Source organism: Oncorhynchus nerka, linkage group LG9a (genome assembly GCF_034236695.1).
Source record: "Oncorhynchus nerka isolate Pitt River linkage group LG9a, Oner_Uvic_2.0, whole genome shotgun sequence".
Lineage (NCBI taxonomy): Eukaryota > Metazoa > Chordata > Actinopteri > Salmoniformes > Salmonidae > Oncorhynchus > Oncorhynchus nerka.
In genome coordinates this window covers 13,600,478-13,622,560 of record NC_088404.1, presented here as the reverse complement: position 1 = coordinate 13,622,560, position 22,083 = coordinate 13,600,478, and the positions used below count along the sequence as shown (strand labels likewise).

The following is a 22,083-nucleotide window of genomic DNA, read 5'->3' as shown; positions in this document are numbered from 1 at the left end:
AGCAGATTATTAGCTAGCAGAGTAGCAGATTATTAGCTAGCAGAGTAGCAGAGTATTAGCTAGCAGAGTAGCAGATTATTAGCTAGCAGAGTAGCAGATTATTAGCTAGCAGAGTAGCAGATTATTAGCTAGCAGAGTAGCAGATTATTAGCTAGCAGAGTAGCAGATTATTAGCTAGCAGAGTAGCAGATTATTAGCTAGCAGAGTAGCAGATTATTAGCTAGTAGTTGGGAGTCATTAGATGGTGGGACCTCTTACCTTCTCGATTTCCAGCGCTTTAGCTGCGATGGCTTGAGAGCGCCGTGTCTTAAAGTTGTCCTGCGTCTGCTCCGTCTCCTCCGTGGCCGACACCGTCTCCTTGGCCGACACCGTCTCCTTCGGCCCCGCTAGCAGGGCTGGCGTGGGGACACTCTCCTCCTGGGAGGGCAAATGTTAAAGGGTTAGTTAGAATACCAGGCAGGACACCGCAGGCTTAACAGATTCTGGTTTTAAATTCAAAGCATCACTGATTAGTCAACATGGTTGTTGCTGTAGTTTTCATGTTGTTCAGCACAACAAAACACCATTATGCAGTCAGCATCTCAACAGTAATCTAGAACGTTAAGACCTCTACAACTTTGATCAAAGACTGTCGACAGCCAAAGAATAAGGCCCAAGCCTACAGATGTCAACCAATCATCATACTGCATCATTTAGTGTCAAAAGGAAAAAGAGAAACAAAACAATTTGAGCGAAAGGAAGCCTTTTGTTACCATTGAAAACCAACAACTCGTAAAACACCCATTACTTTCAGTTTACAGAACCCAGAAAGCCTTCATCCATGGCAAGGAAATGGGTCATGCATGGTGAACAGTCTATCGGTACCTGGGTCAGACTACAAGGAAAAGACAGGCCATATAATGTACATCAACTGTCCCTCTGTGATGTGACTTTTAGAATAACCTACACAGGGATCTGGAACATATCCCATCCTCCATGACAAGGCAATGTTAATGAATTGTGTTTCCAAAGAAAGGTACTAAAACATGTTGGAAAAGACAGATGACAAAATTATTGTCTATAAGGTAACGGCCTGTAACTACGTATTGTCTATAAGGTATTGTCTGTAAGGTAACGACCTGTAACTACGTATTGTCTATAAGGTAACGGCCTGTAACTACGTATTGTCTGTAAGGTAACGGCCTGTAACTACGTATTGTCTGTAAGGTAACGGCCTGTAACTACGTATTGTCTGTAAGGTCTACTCTTCCTCCCGGGGAAGGACTGCCCGTTCCATGATCTCGCCATCACGGTTGACAACTCCATTGTGTCCTCCTCCCAGAGCGCTAAGAACCTTGGCGTGATCCTGGACAACACCCTGTCGTTCTCAACTAACATCAAGGCGGTGGCCCGTTCTTGTAGGTTCATGCTCTACAACATCCGCAGAGTACGACCCTGCCTCACACAGGAAGCAGCGCAGGTCCTAATCCAGGCACTTGTCATCTCCCGTCTGGATTACTGCAACTCGCTGTTGGCTGGGCTCCCTGCCTGTGCCATTAAACCCCTACAACTCATCCAGAACGCCGCAGCCCGTCTGGTGTTCAACCTTCCCAAGTTCTCTCACGTCACCCCGCTCCTCCGCTCTCTCCACTGGCTTCCAGTTGAAGCTCGCATCCGCTACAAGACCATGGTGCTTGCCTACGGAGCTGTGAGGGGAACGGCACCTCAGTACCTCCAGGCTCTGATCAGGCCCTACACCCAAACAAGGGCACTGCGTTCATCCACCTCTGGCCTGCTCGCCTCCCTACCACTGAGGAAGTACAGTTCCCGCGCAGCCCAGTCAAAACTGTTCGCTGCTCTGGCCCCCCAATGGTGGAACAAACTCCCTCACGACGCCAGGACAGCGGAGTCAATCACCACCTTCCGGAGACACCTGAAACCCCACCTCTTTCAGGAATACCTAGGATAGGATAAAGTAATCCTTCTCACCCCCCCTTAAAAGATTTAGATGCACTATTGTAAAGTGGCTGTTCCACTGGATGTCTTAAGGTGAACGCACCAATTTGTAAGTCGCTCTGGATAAGAGCGTCTGCTAAATGACTTAAATGTAAATGTAACGGCCTGTAACTACGTATTGTCTGTAAGGTAACGGCCTGTAACTACGTATTGTCTGTAAGGTAACGGCCTGTAACTACGTATTGTCTGTAAGGTAACGGCCTGTAACTACGTATTGTCTGTAAGGTAACGGCCTGTAACTACGTATTGTCTGTAAGGTATTGTCTGTAAGGTAACGGCCTGTAACTACGTATTGTCTGTAAGGTATTGTCTGTAAGGTAACGACCTGTAACTACGTATTGTCTATAAGGTAACGGCCTGTAACTACGTATTGTCTATAAGGTAACGGCCTGTAACTACGTATTGTCTGTAAGGTAACGGCCTGTAACTACGTATTGTCTGTAAGGTCTGTAACTACGTATTGTCGGCCTGTAACTACGTATTGTCTGTAAGGTAACGGCCTGTAACTACGTATTGTCTGTAAGGTAACGGCCTGTAACTACGTATTGTCTGTAAGGTAACAGCCTGTAACTACGTATTGTCTGTAAGGTAACGGGCCTGTAACTACGTATTGTCTGTAAGGTAACGGCCTGTAACTACGTATTGTCTGTAAGGGTAACTACGGTAAGGTAACTGTAACTACGTATTGTCTGTAAGGTAACGGCCTGTAACTACGTATTGTCTGTAAACGGTGTAACTACGTATTGTCTGTAAGGTAACCTGTAACTACGTATTGTCTGTAAGGTAACGGCCTGTAACTACGTATTGTCTGTAAGGTAACGGCCTGTAACTACGTATTGTCTGTCTGTAAGGTGTAACTACGTATTGTCTGTAAGGTAACGGTGTAACTACGTATTGTCTGTAAGGTAACGGCCTGTAACTACGTATTGTCTGTAAGGTCTGTCTGTAAAGTAACGGCCTGTAACTACGTATGTCTGTAAGGTAACGGCCTGTAACTACGTATTGTCTGTAAGGTAACGGCCTGTAACTACGTATTGTCTGTAAGGTAACGGCCTGTAACTACGTATTGTCTGTAAGGTAACGGGCCTGTAACTACGTATTGTCTGTAAGGTAACGGCCTGTAACTACGTATTGTCTGTAAGGTAACGGCCTGTAACTACGTATTGTCTGTAAGGTAACGGCCTGTAACTACGTATTGTCTGTAAGGTAACGGCCTGTAACTACGTATTGTCTGTAAGGTAACGGGCCTGTAACTACGTATTGTCTGTAAGGTAACGGCCTGTAACTACGTATTGTCTGTAACTACGTATTGTCTATAAAGTAACGGCCTGTAACTACGTATTGTCTGTAAGGTAACGGCCTGTAACTACGTATTGTCTGTAACTACGTATTGTCTATAAAGTAACGGCCTGTAACTACGTATTGTCTGTAAGGTAACGGCCTGTAACTACGTATTGTCTAGAAGGTAACGGCCTGTAACTACGTATTGTCTGTAAAGTAACGGCCTGTAACTACGTATTGTCTGTAACTACGTATTGTCTATAAAGTAACGGCCTGTAACTTCGTATTGTCTGTAAGGTAACGGCCTGTAACTACGTATTGTCTGTAACTACGTATTGTCTATAAAGTAACGGCCTGTAACTACGTATTGTCTATAACTACGTATTGTCTAACTACGCATTGTCTGTAACTACGTATTGTCTGTAAGGTAACGGCCTGTAACTACGTATTGTCTGTAAGGTAAGGGCCTGTAACTACGTATTGTCTGTAAGGGTAACGGCCTGTAACTACGTATTGTCTAGAAGGTAACGGCCTGTAACTACGTATTGTCTGTAAGGTAACGGGCCTGTAACTACGTATTGTCTGTAAGGTAACGGCCTGTAACTACGTATTGTCTATAAGGTAACGGCCTGTAACTACGTATTGTCTGTAAGGGTAACGGCCTGTAACTACGTATTGTCTGTAAGGTAACAGCCTGTAACTACGTATTGTCTAAGGTAACGGCCTGTAACTACGTATTGTCTGTAAGGTAACAGCCTGTAACTACGTATTGTCTATAAAGTAACGGCCTGTAACTACGTATTGTCTGTAAGGTAACGGCCTGTAACTACGTATTGTCTGTAACTACGTATTGTCTGTAAGGTAAAACTTGTCTGTAAAGTACGTATTGCCTGTAACTACGTATTGTCTGTAACTACGTATTGTCTGTAACTACGTATTGTCTGTAACGGCCTGTAACTACGTATTGTCTGTAAGGTAACGGCCTGTAACTACGTATTGTCTGTAAGGTAACGGGCCTGTAACTACGTATTGTCTGTAACTACGGTAAACGGCCTGTAACTACGTATTGTCTGTAACTACGTATCTGTAAGGTAACTGTAACTACGTATTGTCTATAAGGTAACGGCCTGTAACTACGTATTGTCTGTAAGGTAACGGCCTGTAACTACGTATTGTCTGTAAGGTAACGGCCTGTAACTACGTATTGTCTGTAAGGTAACGGCCTGTAACTACGTATTGTCTGTAAGGTAACGGCCTGTAACTACGTATTGTCTGTAAGGTAACGGCCTGTAACTACGTATTGTCTGTAAGGTAACGGCCTGTAACTACGTATTGTCTGTAAGGTAACGGCCTGTAACTACGTATTGTCTGTAAGGTAACGGCCTGTAACTACGTATTGTCTGTAAGGTAACTACGTATTGTCTGTAAGGGCTGTAACTACGTATTGTCTGTAAGGTAACCCTGTAACTACGTATTGTCTGTAAGGTAACGGCCTGTAACTACGTATTGTCTGTAAGGTAACGGCCTGTAACTACGTATTGTCTGTAAGGTAACGGCCTGTAACTACGTATTGTCTGTAAGGTAACGGGCCTGTAACTACGTATTGTCTGTAAGGTAACGGCCTGTAACTACGTATTGTCTGTAACTACGTATTGTAACTACGTAACGTATTGTCTGTAAGTAACGGCCTGTAACTACGTATTGTCTGTAAGGTAACGGCCTGTAACTACGTCTTGTCTGTAACTACGGTCTGTAAAGTAACGGCCTGTAACTACGTATTGTCTGTAACTAACGGCCTGTAACTACGTATTGTCTGTAAGGTAACGGCCTGTAACTACGTATTGTCTGTAAGGTAACGGCCTGTAACTACGTATTGTCTGTAAGGTAACGGCCTGTACGTATTGTCTAAAGTAACGGCCTGTAACTACGTATTGTCTGTAAGGTAACGGCCTGTAACTACGTAACGGCTGTAACTACGTATTGTCTGTAAAGTAACGGCCTGTAACTACGTATTGTCTATAACTACGTATTGTCTAACTACGCATTGTCTGTAACTACGTATTGTCTGTAAGGTAACGGCCTGTAACTACGTATTGTCTGTAAGGTAACGGCCTGTAACTACGTATTGTCTGTAACTACGTATTGTCTGTAAGGTAACGGCCTGTAACTACGTATTGTCTGTAAGGGTAACAGCCTGTAACTACGTATTGTCTGTAAGGTAACGGGCCTGTAACTACGTATTGTCTGTAAGGTAACGGCCTGTAACTAAGGTAACGGCCTGTAACTTGTCTGTAAGGTAACGGTAACGGCCTGTAACTACGTATTGTCTGTAAGGTAACGGCCTGTAACTACGTATTGTCTGTAAGGTAACGGCCTGTAACTACGTATTGTCTAAGGTAACGGCCTGTAACTACGTATTGTCTGTAAGGTAACAGCCTGTAACTACGTATTGTCTATAAAGTAACGGCCTGTAACTACGTATTGTCTGTAAGGTAACGGCCTGTAACTACGTAACTACGTGTTGTCTGTAAAGTAACGGCCTGTAACTACGTATTGTCTGTAACTTGTCTGTAAGGTAACGGCCTGTAACTACATATTGTCTGTAAGGTAAGGGCCTGTAACTACGTATTGTCTGTAAGGTAACGGGCCTGTAACTACGTATTGTCTGTAAGGTAACGGCCTGTAACTACGTATTGTCTGTAAGGTATTGTCTGTAAGGTAACGGCCTGTAACTACGTATTGTCTATAAGGTAACGGCCTGTAACTACGTATTGTCTGTAAGGTAACGGCCTGTAACTACGTATTGTCTGTAAGGTAACGGCCTGTAACTACGTATTGTCTGTAAGGTAACGGCCTGTAACTACGTATTGTCTGTAAGGTAACGGCCTGTAACTACGTATTGTCTGTAAGGTAACTGGCCTGTAACTACGTATTGTCTGTAAGGTAACGGCCTGTAACTACGTATTGTCTGTAAGGTAACGGCCTGTAACTACGTATTGTCTGTAAGGTAACGGCCTGTAACTACGTATTGTCTGTAAGGTAACGGCCTGTAACTACGTATTGTCTGTAAGGGTAACGGCCTGTAACTACGTATTGTCTGTAAGGTAACGGCCTGTAACTACGTATTGTCTGTAAGGTAACGGGCCTGTAACTACGTATTGTCTGTAAGGTAACGGCCTGTAACTACGTATTGTCTGTAAGGTAACGGCCTGTAACTACGTATTGTCTGTAAGGTAACGGGCCTGTAACTACGTATTGTCTGTAAGGTAACGGCCTGTAACTACGTATTGTCTGTAACTACGTATTGTCTGTAAAGTAACGGCCTGTAACTACGTATTGTCTGTAAGGTAACGGCCTGTAACTACGTATTGTCTGTAAGGTAACGGCCTGTAACTACGTATTGTCTGTAAGGTAACGGCCTGTAACTACGTATTGTCTGTAAGGTAACGGCCTGTAACTACGTATTGTCTGTAAGGTAACGGCCTGTAACTACGTATTGTCTGTAAGGTAACGGCCTGTAACTACGTATTGTCTGTAAGGTAACAGCCTGTAACTACGTATTGTCTGTAAGGGTAACGGCCTGTAACTACGTATTGTCTGTAAGGGTAACGGCCTGTAACTACGTATTGTCTGTAAGGTAACGGCCTGTAACTACGTATTGTCTGTAAACGGCCTGTAACTACGTAACTGTAAGGTAACGGCCTGTAACTACGTATTGTCTGTAAGGTAACGGCCTGTAACTACGTATTGTCTGTAACTACGTATTGTCTATAAAGGTAACGGCCTGTAACTACGTATTGTCTGTAAGGTAACGGCTGTAACTACGTATTGTCTGTAACTACGTATTGTCTGTAAAGTAACGGCCTGTAACTACGTATTGTCTGTAAGGTAACGGCCTGTAACTACGTATTGTCTGTAAGGTAACGGCCTGTAACTACGTATTGTCTGTAAAGTAACGGCCTGTAACTACGTATTGTCTGTAACTACGTATTGTCTATAAAGTAACGGCCTGTAACTACGTATTGTCTGTAAGGTAACGGCCTGTAACTACGTATTGTCTGTAACTACGTATTGTCTATAAAGTAACGGCCTGTAACTACGTATTGTCTGTAACTACGTATTGTCTGTAACTACGTATTGTCTGTAAGGTAACGGCCTGTAACTACGTATTGTCTGTAAGGTAACGGCCTGTAACTACGTATTGTCTGTAAGGTAACGGCCTGTAACTACGTATTGTCTGTAAGGTAACGGCCTGTAACTACGTATTGTCTGTAAGGTAACGGCCTGTAACTACGTATTGTCTGTAAGGTAACGGCCTGTAACTACGTATTGTCTGTAAGGTAACGGCCTGTAACTACGTATTGTCTGTAAGGTAACGGCCTGTAACTACGTATTGTCTGTAACTAACGTCTGTAAAGGTAACGCCTGTAACTACTACGTATTGTCTGTAAGGTAACGGCCTGTAACTACGTATTGTCTGTAAGGTAACGGCCTGTAACTACGTATTGTCTGTAAGGTAACGGCCTGTAACTACGTATTGTCTGTAAGGTAACGGCCTGTAACTACGTATTGTCTGTAAGGTAACTACTTCCTGTGTGTCTGTAAGGTAACGGGTAACTACTGCCCGTCTGAACTGTAACTACGTATCTGTAACAACCTGTAACTGTGTTGTCTGTCCCAGGCGCTAAGAACCTGTAACTACGTTGTGATCCTGTAACTACGTATTGTCTGTTCTCAACTAACATCAAGGTAACGTATCTTGTAGGTTCATGCCTGTAACTACAACATTGTCTGTAAGGCCTGTAACCTCACACAGGTCTGTAAGGTAACGGCCTGTAACTACGTATTGTCTGTAACTCCAGTCTGCACTTGTAATCTCCTGTAACTACGTCTGGATTAACTGCCTGTAACTACGTATTGTCTGGCTGGGCTGTAACTACGTATTGTCTGTAAACTCATCGTAACGGCCTGTAACTACGTATTGTCTGTAAGGTAACGCCTGTAACTACGTCTGTGTAACGGCCTGTAACTACGTATTCTGTAACTACGTATTGTTCTGTAACTACGTCTGTAAGGCTTGTCTGTAACTACGTATTGTCTGTAAAGAACCATGGTGTAAGGTAACGGCCTGTAACTACCTACGTATTGTCTGTAAGGTAACCAGGCTCTGTCTGTAACTAACGCTGTAACTACACCCTAAACAAAGGTAACGGGCACTACGCGTTCTGTAACCACCTCTGGCCTGTCTGTAAGGTAACGGCCTGTAACTGTATTGTCTGTAAGGTAACGTTTGCCTGTAACTACGTATTGTCTGTAAGGTAACTGTACCTGGCCTGTAACAAACTGTCTGTAACTACGTATTGTCTGTAAGGTAACGGTAACTAGTATTGTCTGTAACTACGTATTGTCTACGTATTGTCTGTAACACCTGTAACTACGTATTGTCTGTAACTACGTAGGTCTATAAAGTAACGGCCTGTAACGTATTGTCTAAAAGTATTGTCTGTAACTGTATTGTCTGGTAACGGGCTGTAACTACGTATTGTCTGGTAACTGTAACTATTTGTAAAGGGATAACGGCCTGTAACTACGACTTAAATGTAAATGTAACGGCCTGTAACTACGTATTGTCTGTAAGGTAACGGCCTGTAACTACGTATTGTCTGTAAGGTAACGGCCTGTAACTACGTATTGTCTATAAGTACGTATTGTCTGTAAGGTAACGGCCTGTAACTACGTATTGTCTGTAAAACGGCCTGTAACTACGTATTGTCTGTAAGGTAACGGCCTGTAACTACGTATTGTCTGTAGCAACTAACTGTATTGTCTGTAAGGTAACGGCCTGTAACTACGTATTGTCTGTAAGCCTGTAACTACGTATTGTCTGTAAGGTAACGGCCTGTAACTACGTATTGTCTGTAAGGTAACGGCCTGTAACTACGTATTGTCTGTAAGGTAACGGCCTGTAACTACGTATTGTCTGTAAGGTAACGGCCTGTAACTACGTATTGTCTGTAAGGTAACGGGCCTGTAACTACGTATTGTCTGTAACTACGTATTGTCTGTAAGGTAACGGCCTGTAACTACGTATTGTCTGTAAGGTAACCGGCCTGTAACTACGTATTGTCTGTAAGGTAACGGCCTGTAACTACGTATTGTCTGTAAGGTAACGGCCTGTAACTACGTATTGTCTGTAAGGTAACGGCCTGTAACTACGTATTGTCTGTAAGGTAAAGGTAACGGCCTGTAACTACGTATTGTCTGTAAGGTAACGGCCTGTAACTACGTATTGTCTGTAAGGTAACGGCCTGTAACTACGTATTGTCTGTAAGGTAACGGCCTGTAACTACGTATTGTCTGTAAGGTAACGGCCTGTAACTACGTATTGTCTGTAAGGTAACGGCCTGTAACTACGTATTGTCTGTAACCTGTAACTACGTAACGTCCTGTAACTACGTATTGTCTGTAAGGTAACGGCCTGTAACTACGTATTGTCTGTAAGGTAACGGCCTGTAACTACGTATTGTCTGTAAGGTAACGGCCTGTAACTACGTATTGTCTGTAAGGTAACGGCCTGTAACTACGTATTGTCTGTAAGGTAACGGCCTGTAACTACGTATTGTCTGTAAGGTAACGGCCTGTAACTACGTATTGTCTGTAAGGTAACGGCCTGTAACTACGTATTGTCTGTAAGGTAACGGCCTGTAACTACGTATTGTCTGTAAGGTAACGTAACGGCCTGTAACTACGTATTGTCTGTAAGGTAACTACGGGCCTGTAACTACGTATTGTCTGTAAGGTAACGGCCTGTAACTACGTATTGTCTGTAAGGTAACAGCCTGTAACTACGTATTGTCTGTAAGGTAACGGCCTGTAACTACGTATTGTCTGTAAGGTAACGGGCCTGTAACTACGTATTGTCTGTAAGGTAACGGCCTGTAACTACGTATTGTCTGTAACTACGTATTGTCTATAAAGTAACGGCCTGTAACTACGTATTGTCTGTAAGGTAACGGCCTGTAACTACGTATTGTCTGTAACTACGTATTGTCTGTAAGGTAACGGCCTGTAACTACGTATTGTCTGTAAGGTAACGGCCTGTAACTACGTATTGTCTGTAAGGTAACGGCCTGTAAGGTAACGGCCTGTAACTACGTATTGTCTGTAAAGTAACGGCCTGTAACTACGTATTGTCTGTAACCTGTAACTACGTATTGTCTGTAAAGTAACGGCCTGTAACTACGTATTGTCTGTAAGGTAACGGCCTGTAACTACGTATTGTCTGTAAGGTAACGGCCTGTAACTTGTCTATAAAGTAAACTACGTATTGTCTGTAAACTACGTATTGTCTGTAACTACGCCTGTAACTACGTATTGTCTGTAAGGTAACGGGTAACCTGTAACTGTAACTACGTATTGTCTGTAAGGTAACGGCCTGTAACTACGTATTGTCTGTAAGGTAAGGTAACGGCCTGTAACTACGTATTGTCTGTAAGGTAACGGGCCTGTAACTACGTATTGTCTGTAAGGTAACGGCCTGTAACTACGTATTGTCTGTAAGGTAACGGTAACCTGTCTGTAACTGTAACGTATTGTCTGTAAGGTAACGGCCTGTAACTACGTATTGTCTGTAAGGTAACGGCCTGTAACTACGTATTGTCTGTAAGGTAACGGCCTGTAACTACGTATTGTCTGTAAGGTAATGGCCTGTAACTACGTATTGTCTGTAAGGTAACGGCCTGTAACTACGTATTGTCTGTAAGGTAACCTGTAACTACGTATTGTCTGTAAAACGGCCTGTAACTACGTATTGTCTGTGTAACTACGTATTGTCTGTAAAAACGGCCTGTAACTACGTATTGTCTATAAAGTAACGGCCTGTAACTACGTATTGTCTGTAACTACGTATTGTCTGTAAGGTAACGGCCTGTAACTACGTATTGTCTGTAAGGTAAGGGCCTGTAACTACGTATTGTCTGTAAGGTAACGGCCTGTAACTACGTATTGTCTGTAAGGTAACGGCCTGTAACTACGTATTGTCTGTAAGGTATTGTCTGTAAGGTAACGACCTGTAACTACGTATTGTCTATAAGGTAACGGCCTGTAACTACGTATTGTCTATAAGGTAACGGCCTGTAACTACGTATTGTCTGTAACTACGTATTGTCTGTAAGGTAACGGCCTGTAACTACGTATTGTCTGTAAGGTAACGGCCTGTAACTACGTATTGTCTGTAAGGTAACGGCCTGTAACTACGTATTGTCTGTAAGGTAACGGCCTGTAACTACGTATTGTCTGTAAGGTAACGGCCTGTAACTACGTATTGTCTGTAAGGTAACGGCCTGTAACTACGTATTGTCTGTAAGGTAACGGCCTGTAACTACGTATTGTCTGTAAGGTAACGGCCTGTAACTACGTATTGTCTGTAAGGTAACGGCCTGTAACTACGTATTGTCTGTAAGGTAACGGCCTGTAACTACGTATTGTCTGTAAGGGCCTGTAACTACTGTAAGGTATGTGTCTGTAAGGTAACGGCCTGTAACTACGTATTGTCTGTAAGGTAACGGCCTGTAACTACGTATTGTCTGTAAGGTAACGGCCTGTAACTACGTATTGTCTGTAACTGTAACGTATTGTCTGTAAGGTGTCTGTAACTACGGTAACGGGCCTGTAACTACGTATTGTCTGTAACTACGTATTGTCTGTAAGGTAACGGCCTGTAACTACGTATTGTCTGTAAGGTAACGGGCCTGTAACTACGTATTGTCTGTAAGGTAACGGCCTGTAACTACGTATTGTCTGTAAGGTAACGGCCTGTAACTACGTATTGTCTGTAAGGTAACGGCCTGTAACTACGTATTGTCTGTAAGGTAACGGCCTGTAACTACGTATTGTCTGTAAGGTAACGGCCTGTAACTACGTATTGTCTGTAAGGTAACGGCCTGTAACTACGTATTGTCTGTAAGGTAACAGCCTGTAACTACGTATTGTCTGTAAGGTAACGGGCCTGTAACTACGTATTGCCTGTAACTACGTATTGTCTGTAAGGTAACGGGCCTGTAACTACGTATTGTCTATAAGGTAACTACGTGTCTGTAAGGTAACGTAACTACGTCTGTAACTGTAACTACGTTTGTCTGTAAGGTAACGGCCTGTAACTACGTATTGTCTGTAAGGTAACGGCCTGTAACTACGTATTGTCTGTAACTACGTATTGTCTGTAAGGTAACGGCCTGTAACTACGTATTGTCTGTAAGGTAACGGCCTGTAACTACGTATTGTCTGTAAGGGTAACGGCCTGTAACTACGTATTGTCTGTAAGGGTAACGGCCTGTAACTACGTATTGTCTGTAAGGTAACGGCCTGTAACTTGTCTGTAAGGTAACGGCCTGTAACTACGTATTGTCTGTAAGGTAACGGCCTGTAACTACGTATTGTCTGTAAGGTAACGTCTGTAACTACGTATTGTCTGTAAGGTAACGGCCTGTAACTACGTATTGTCTATAAGTAACGGCCTGTAACTACGTATTGTCTGTAACTACGTAACTACGTTGTCTGTAACTAACTACGTATTGTCTGTAAGGTAACTGTAACGTATTGTCTGTAAGGTAACGGCCTGTAACTACGTATTGTCTGTAAGGTAACGGCCTGTAACTACGTATTGTCTGTAAAAGTAACGGCCTGTAACTACGTATTGTCTGTAACGGCCTGTAACTACGGTAACGGCCTGTAACTACGTATTGTCTGTAAGGTAACGGCCTGTAACTAACGGCCTGTAACTACGTATTGTCTGTAAGGTAACGGCCTGTAACTACGTATTGTCTGTAAGGTAACGGCCTGTAACTACGTATTGTCTGTAAGGTAACGGCCTGTAACTACGTATTGTCTGTAAGGTAACGGCCTGTAACTACGTATTGTCTGTAAGGTAACGGCCTGTAACTACGGTAACGGCCTGTAACTACGTATTGTCTGTAAGGTAACGGCCTGTAACTACGTATTGTCTGTAAGGTAACGGCCTGTAACTACGTATTGTCTGTAAGGTAACGGCCTGTAACTACGTATTGTCTGTAAGGTAACGGCCTGTAACTACGTATTGTCTGTAAGGTAACCTGTAACTACGTATTGTCTGTAAGGTAACGGCTGTAACTACGTATTGTCTGTAAGGTAACGGCCTGTAACTACGTATTGTCTGTAAGGTAACGGCCTGTAACTACGTATTGTCTGTAAGGTAACGGGCCTGTAACTACGTATTGTCTGTAAGGTAACGGCCTGTAACTACGTATTGTCTGTAACGGTAACTACGGCCTGTAACTGTAACTACGTATTGTCTATAAGGTAACGGCCTGTAACTACGTATTGTCTGTAACTACGTATTGTCTGTAAGGTAACGGCCTGTAACTACGTATTGTCTGTAAGGTATCGTCTGTAACTACGTATTGTCTATAAGGTAACGGCCTGTAACTACGTATTGTCTGTAACTACGTATTGTCTATAAGGTAACGGCCTGTAACTACGTATTGTCTGTAAGGTAACGGCCTGTAACTACGTATTGTCTGTAACTACGTATTGTCTGTAAGGTAACGGCCTGTAACTACGTATTGTCTGTAAGGTAACGGCCTGTAACTACGTATTGTCTGTAAGGTAACGGCCTGTAACTACGTATTGTCTGTAAGGTAACGGCCTGTAACTACGTATTGTCTGTAAGGTAACGGCCTGTAACTACGTAACGTAACTAACTACGTATTGTCTGTAAGGTAACGGCCTGTAACTACGTATTGTCTGTAAGGTGTGTAACTACGTATTGTCTGTAAGGTAACGGCCTGTAACTACGTATTGTCTGTAACTACGTAATGTCTGTAACTACGTATTGTCTGTAACTACGTATTGTCTGTAAGGTAACGGCCTGTAACTACGTATTGTCTGTAAGGTAACGGGCCTGTAACTACGTATTGTCTGTAAGGTAACGGCCTGTAACTACGTATTGTCTGTAAGGTAACGGGCCTGTAACTACGTATTGTCTGTAAGGTAACGGCCTGTAACTACGTATTGTCTGTAAGGTAACGGCCTGTAACTACGTATTGTCTGTAAGGTAACGGCCTGTAACTACGTATTGTCTGTAAGGTAACGGCCTGTAACTACGTATTGTCTAAGTAAACTACGTATTGTCTGTAAACGGCCTGTAACTACGTATTGTCTGTAAGGTAACTACGTATTGTCTGTAAGGTAACGGCCTGTAACTACGTATTGTCTGTAAGGTAACAGCCTGTAACTACGTATTGTCTATAAAGTAACGGCCTGTAACTACGTATTGTCTGTAAGGTAACGGCCTGTAACTACGTATTGTCTGTAACTACGTATTGTCTATAAAGTAACGGCCTGTAACTACGTATTGTCTGTAACTACGTATTGTCTGTAAGGTAACGGCCTGTAACTACGTATTGTCTGTAAGGTGTAACTACGTATTGTCTGGCCTGTAACTACGTATTGTCTGTAAGGTAACGGGCCTGTAACTACGTATTGTCTGTAAGGTAACGGCCTGTAACTACGTATTGTCTGTAAGGTAACGGCCTGTAACTACGTATTGTCTGTAAGGTAACGGCCTGTAACTACGTATTGTCTGTAACTACGTATTGTCTGTAAGGTAACGGCCTGTAACTACGTATTGTCTGTAAGGTAACGGCCTGTAACTACGTATTGTCTGTAAGGGTAACGGCCTGTAACTACGTATTGTCTGTAAGGTAACGGCCTGTAACTACGTATTGTCTGTAAGGTAACGGCCTGTAACTACGTATTGTCTGTAAGGTAACGGCCTGTAACTACGTATTGTCTGTAAGGTAACGGCCTGTAACTACGTATTGTCTGTAAGGTAACGGCCTGTAACTACGTATTGTCTGTAACTACGTATTGTCTGTAAGGTAACGGCCTGTAACTACGTATTGTCTGTAAGGTAACGGCCTGTAACTACGTATTGTCTGTAAGGTAACGGCCTGTAACTACGTATTGTCTGTAACTAACGGCCTGTAACTACGTATTGTCTGTAAGGTAACGGGCCTGTAACTACGTATTGTCTGTAAGGTAACGGCCTGTAACTACGTATTGTCTGTAAGGTAACGGCCTGTAACTACGTATTGTCTGTAAGGTAACGGCCTGTAACTACGTATTGTCTGTAAGGTAACGGTCTGTAACTACGTATTGTCTGTAAGGTAACGGCCTGTAACTACGTATTGTCTGTAAGGTAACGGCCTGTAACTACGTATTGTCTGTAAGGTAACAGCCTGTAACTACGTATTGTCTGTAAGGTAACGGCCTGTAACTACGTATTGTCTGTAAGGTAACGGCCTGTAACTACGTATTGTCTGTAAGGTAACGGCCTGTAACTACGTATTGTCTGTAAGGTAACGGCCTGTAACTACGTATTGTCTGTAAGGTAACGGCCTGTAACTACGTATTGTCTGTAAGGTAACGGCCTGTAACTACGTATTGTCTGTAAGGTAACGGTAACGGCCTGTAACTACGTATTGTCTAACGGCCTGTAACTACGTATTGTCTGTAGGTAACGGCCTGTAACTACGTATTGTCTGTAAGGTAACGGCCTGTAACTACGTATTGTCTGTAAGGTAACGGCCTGTAACTACGTATTGTCTGTAAGGTAACGGCCTGTAACTACGTATTGTCTGTAACTACCTGTAACTTGTCTGTAAAGTAACGGGCCTGTAACTACGTATTGTCTGTAAGTAACGGCCTGTAACTACGTATTGTCTGTAAGGTAACGGTCTGTAACGGCCTGTAACTACGTATTGTCTGTAAGGTAACGGCCTGTAACTACGTATTGTCTGTAAGGTAACGGCCTGTAACTACGTATTGTCTGTAAGGTAACGGCCTGTAACTACGTATTGTCTGTAAGGTAACGGCCTGTAACTACGTATTGTCTGTAAGGTAACGGCCTGTAACTACGTATTGTCTGTAAGGTAACGGCCTGTAACTACGTATTCTGTAAGTCTGTAACTACGTATTGTCTGTAAGGTAACGGCCTGTACGTACTGGGTAACCCTGTAACTACGTATTGTCTGTAAGGTAACTGTAACTACGTATTGTCTGTAAGGTAACGGCCTGTAACTACGTATTGTCTGTAAGGTAACGGCCTGTAACTACGTATTGTCTATAAGTCTATAAAGTAACGGCCTGTAACTACGTATTGTCTGTAACTACGTATTGTCTATAAGGTAACGGCCTGTAACTACGTATTGTCTGTAACTGCGTATTGTCTGTAAGGTAACGGGCCTGTAACTACGTATTGTCTGTAAGGTAACGGCCTGTAACTACGTATTGTCTGTAAGGTAACGGCCTGTAACTACGTATTGTCTGTAAGGTAACGGCCTGTAACTACGTATTGTCTGTAAGGTAACGGCCTGTAACTACGTATTGTCTGTAAGGTAACGGCCTGTAACTACGTATTGTCTGTAAGGTAACGGCCTGTAACTACGGTAACGGCCTGTAACTACGTATTGTCTGTAAGGTAACGGCCTGTAACTACGTATTGTCTGTAAGGTAACGGCCTGTAACTACGTATTGTCTGTAAGGTAACGGCCTGTAACTACGTATTGTCTGTAAGGTAACCTGTAACTACGTATTGTCTGTAAGGTAACTGTAACTACGTATTGTCTGTAAGGTAACGGCCTGTAACTACGTATTGTCTGTAAGGTAACGGCCTGTAACTACGTATTGTCTGTAAGGTAACGGCCTGTAACTACGTATTGTCTGTAAGGTAACGGCCTGTAACTACGTATTGTCTGTCTGTAAGGTAACGGCCTGTAACTACGTATTGTCTGTAAGGTAACGGCCTGTAACTACGTATTGTCTGTAAGGTAACGGCCTGTAACTACGTATTGTCTGTAAGGTAACGGCCTGTAACTACGTATTGTCTGTAAGGTAACGGCCTGTAACTACGTATTGTCTGTAAGGTAACGGCCTGTAACTACGTATTGTCTGTAAGGTAACGGCCTGTAACTACGTATTGTCTGTAAGGTAACGGCCTGTAACTACGTATTGTCTGTAACTACGGTAACGGCCTGTAACTACGTATTGTCTGTAAGGTAACGGCCTGTAACTACGTATTGTCTGTAAGGTAACGGCCTGTAACTACGTATTGTCTGTAAGGTAACGGCCTGTAACTACGTATTGTCTGTAAGGTAACGGTGTAACTACGTATTGTCCTGTAACGTATTGTCTGTAAGGTAACGGCCTGTAACTACGTATTGTCTATAAGGTAACGGCCTGTAACTACGTATTGTCTGTAAGGTAACGGCCTGTAACTACGTATTGTCTGTAAGGTAACGGCCTGTAACTACGTATTGTCTGTAACTACGGTCTGTAAGGTAACGGCCTGTAACTACGTATTGTCTGTAAGTAACTACGTATTGTCTGTAACGGCCTGTAACTACGTATTGTCTGTAAGGTAACGGCCTGTAACTACGTATTGTCTGTAAGGTAACGTCTGCCTGTAACTACGTATTGTCTGTAAGGTAACGGCCTGTAACTACGTATTGTCTGTAAAGGTAACGGCCTGTAACTACGTATTGTCTGTAAGGTAACTACGGTCTGTAACTACGTATTGTCTGTAAGGTAACGGGCCTGTAACTACGTATTGTCTGTAAGGTAACGGCCTGTAACTACGTATTGTCTGTAAGGTAACGGCCTGTAACTACGTATTGTCTGTAAGGTAACGGCCTGTAACTACGTATTGTCTGTAAGGTAACGGCCTGTAACTACGTATTGTCTGTAAGGTAACGGCCTGTAACTACGTATTGTCTGTAAGGTAACGGCCTGTAACTACGTATTGTCTGTAAGGTAAGGTGTAACGTCTGCCTGTAACTACGTATTGTCTGTAAGGTAACGGCCTGTAACTACGTATTGTCTGTAAGGTAACGGCCTGTAACTACGTATTGTCTGTAAGGTAACGGCCTGTAACTACGTATTGTCTGTAAGGTAACAGCCTGTAACTACGTATTGTCTGTAAGGTAACGGCCTGTAACTACGTATTGTCTGTAAGGTAACGGCCTGTAACTATATTGTCTGTAAGGTAACGGCCTGTAACTACGTATTGTCTGTAAGGTAACGGCCTGTAACTACGTATTGTCTGTAAGGTAACGGCCTGTAACTACGTATTGTCTGTAAGGTAACGGCCTGTAACTACGTATTGTCTGTAACTACGTATTGTCTGTAAGGTAACGGCCTGTAACTACGTATTGTCTGTAAGGTAACGGGCCTGTAACTACGTATTGTCTGTAAGGTAACGGCCTGTAACTACGTATTGTCTGTAAGGTAACTGTAACTACGTATTGTCTGTAAGGTAACGGCCTGTAACTACGTATTGTCTGTAAGGTAACGGCCTGTAACTACGTATTGTCTGTAAGGTAACGGCCTGTAACTACGTATTGTCTGTAAGGTAACGGCCTGTAACTACGTATTGTCTGTAAGGTAACGGCCTGTAACTACGTATTGTCTGTAAGGTAACGGCCTGTAACTACGTATTGTCTGTAAGGTAACGGCCTGTAACTACGTATTGTCTGTAAGGTAACGGCCTGTAACTACGTATTGTCTGTAAGGTAACGGCCTGTAACTACGTATTGTCTGTAAGGTAACGGGCCTGTAACTACGTATTGTCTGTAAGGTAACGGCCTGTAACTACGTATTGTCTGTAAGGTAACGGCCTGTAACTACGTATTGTCTGTAACTACGTATTGTCTGTAAGGTAACGGCCTGTAACTACGTATTGTCTGTAAGGTAACTACGTATTGTCTGTAACTACTGTAACTACGTATTGTCTGTAAGGTAACGGGCCTGTAACTACGTATTGTCTGTAAGGTAACGGTAAACTACGTATTGTCTGTAAGGTAACGGCCTGTAACTACGTATTGTCTGTAAGGTAACGGCCTGTAACTACGTATTGTCTGTAAGGTAACGGCCTGTAACTACGTATTGTCTGTAAGGTAACAGCCTGTAACTACGTATTGTCTGTAAGGTAACGGCCTGTAACTACGTATTGTCTGTAAGGTAACGGCCTGTAACTACGTATTGTCTGTAAGGTAACGGGCCTGTAACTACGTATTGTCTGTAAGGTAACGGCCTGTAACTACGTATTGTCTGTAAGGTAACTACGTGTCCTGTAACTACGTATTGTCTGTAAGGTAACGGGCCTGTAACTACGTATTGTCTGTAAGGTAACGGCCTGTAACTACGGCCTGTAACTTGTCTGTAAGGTAACGGCCTGTAACTACGTATTGTCTGAAACCTTGACCCAGAAAATATAAAAAACTATCGGCCTATATCGAATCTCCCATTCCTCTCTCTCAAAAAAAGCTGTTGCTCAGCAACTCACTGCCTTCCTGAAGTCAAACAATGTATATGAAATGCTTCAGTCTGGTTTTAGACCCCATCATAGCACTGAGACTGCACTTGTGAAGGTGGTAAATTACCTTTTAATGGCGTCAGACCGAGGCTCTGCATCGGTCCTCGTGCTCCTAGACCTTAGTGCTGCTGTTGATACCATCGATCACCACATTCTTTTGGTGAGATAGGAAACCCAAATTGGTCTACACGGACAAGTTCTGGCCTGGTTTAGATCTTACCTGTCAGAAAGATATCAGTCTGTCTCTGTGAATGGTTTGTCCTCTGACAAATCAACTGTAAATTTCGGTGTTCCTCAAGGTTCCGTTTATATATTTTACCTCATTCAAAAACATAAATGTTAACTTTCACTGCTTTGCAGATGACACACAAATCAGAAACTTTGTCCAAAAATGATGCAGAAGAATTAATCCATGCTTTTGTTACCTCTAGGTTAGACTACTGCAACGCTCTACTTTCCGGCTACCTGGATAAAGCACTAAATAAACTTCAGTTAGTGCTAAATACAGCTGCTAGAATCCTGACTAGAACCCCACAATTTGATCATATTACTCCAGTGCTAGCCTCCCTACACTGGCTTCCTGTTAAGGCAAGGGCTGATTTCAAGGTTTTACTGCTAACCTACAAAGCATTACATAGGCTTGCTCCTACCCATCTTTCCGATTTGGTCCTGCCGTGCATACCTACACGTACGCTACGGTCACAAGACGCAGGCCTCCTAATTGTCCCTAGAATTTCTAAGCAAACAGCTGGAGGCAGGGCTTTCTCCTATAGAGCTCCATTTTTTGGAATGGTCTGCCTACCCATGTGAGAGACGCAGACTCGGTCTCAACCTTTAAGTCTTTACTGAAGACTCATCTCTTCAGTAGGTCATATGATTGAGTGTAGTCTGGCCCAGGAGCGTGAAGGCGAACGGAAAGGCTCTGGAGCAACGAACCGCCCTTGCTGTCTCTGCCTGGCTGGTTCCCCTCTTTCCAATGGGATTCTCTGCCTCTAACCCTATTACAGGGGCTGAGTCACTGACTTACTGGTGCTCTTCCATGCCGTCCCTAGGAGGGGTGCGTCACTTGAGTGGGTTGAGTCACTGACGTGGTCTTCCTGTGTGGGTTGGCGCCCCCCCTTGGGTTGTGCCGTGGCGGAGATCTTTGTGGGGTATACTCAGCCTCGTCTCAGGATGGTAAATTGGTGGTTGAAGATATCCCTCTAGTGGTGTGGGGGCTGTGCTTTGGCAAAATGGGTGGGATTATCTCCTGCCTGTTTGGCCCTGTCCAGGGGTATCATCGGATGGGGCCACAGTGTCTCCTGACCCCTCCTGTCTCAGCCTCCAGTATTTATGCTGCAGTAGTTTATGTGTCGGGGGGCTAGGGTCAGTCTGTTATATCTGGAGTATTTCTCCTGTCTTATCCGGTGTCCTGTGTGAATTTAAGTATGCTCTCTCCAATTCTTTCTTTCTTTCTTTCTCGCTCTCTCTCGGAGGACATGAGCCCTAGGACCATGCCTCAGGACTACCTGGCATGATGACTCCTCGCTGTCCCCAGTCCACCTGGCCGTGCTGCTGCTCCAGTTTCAACTGTTATGCCTACGGTTATGGAACCCTGACCTGTTCACCGGATGTGCTACCTGTCCCAGACCTGCTGTTTTCAACTCTCTAGAGACAGCCGGAGCGGTAGAGATACTCTTAATGATCGGCTATGAAAAGCCAACTGACATTTACTCCTGAGGCGCTGACTTGCTGCACCCTCGACAACCACTGTGATTATTATTATTTGACCATGCTGGTCATTTATGAACATTTGAACATCTTGGCCATGTTCTGTTATAATCTCCACTCGACACAGCCAGAAGAGGACTGGCCACCCCTCCTAGGTTTTGGCCTTTCTAGGGAGTTTTTCCTAGCCACTGTACTTCTACACCTGCATTGCTTGCTGTTTGGGGTTTTAGGCTGGGTTTCTGTACAGCACTTTGAGATATCAGCTGATGTAAGAAGGGCTATATAAATACATTTGATTTGAGTCTAACTATGCACTGAAGATCACGAATTGCCATTTTACAATCTGGTGCTGGCAAAACATTGTGGTCTTCAGAGATTGTTCTATCTTTTAGGAATAGTGTAACGCTACTATGCTAAATGGTATGTTCTACAGGTATAGTAGAGATACAAACACTGATCGTATCAAGTGGATGTGAGGGGGGTTCATTGAATTAAGAGCAACTGTAGCCATGTAGTTACATAGTCATGCAGCCCCACCTTGATTGCTACATAGCTTTTCGCTGATCCGTCTAGGGAGGTACTTCTGGTGTGGCTTAGCAACCTGGGCTTATCTGTGGAGGAAAACGGAGAGGAAAACTAAGAAGCATTTAAACAGTAGCAATGTGAAAGAGGACGGCGGGAAACCAAAT

General features: G+C 43.5%; 1 protein-coding gene across 1 annotated transcript in view; it reads right to left on the bottom strand.

Annotated features, from left to right (window-relative positions):
* Window positions 1-22,083, bottom strand: part of LOC115117837 (uncharacterized) — a 60,139-nt gene that overhangs the window by 14,713 nt on the left and 23,343 nt on the right. The window contains exons 9-10 of the mRNA XM_065022346.1: window positions 21,932-22,005; window positions 259-417 (exon numbers count right to left, since the gene is read on the bottom strand). Coding sequence (XP_064878418.1) covers window positions 259-417; window positions 21,932-22,005 — 233 coding nt within the window. The remainder of the gene's footprint in view (window positions 1-258; window positions 418-21,931; window positions 22,006-22,083) is intronic.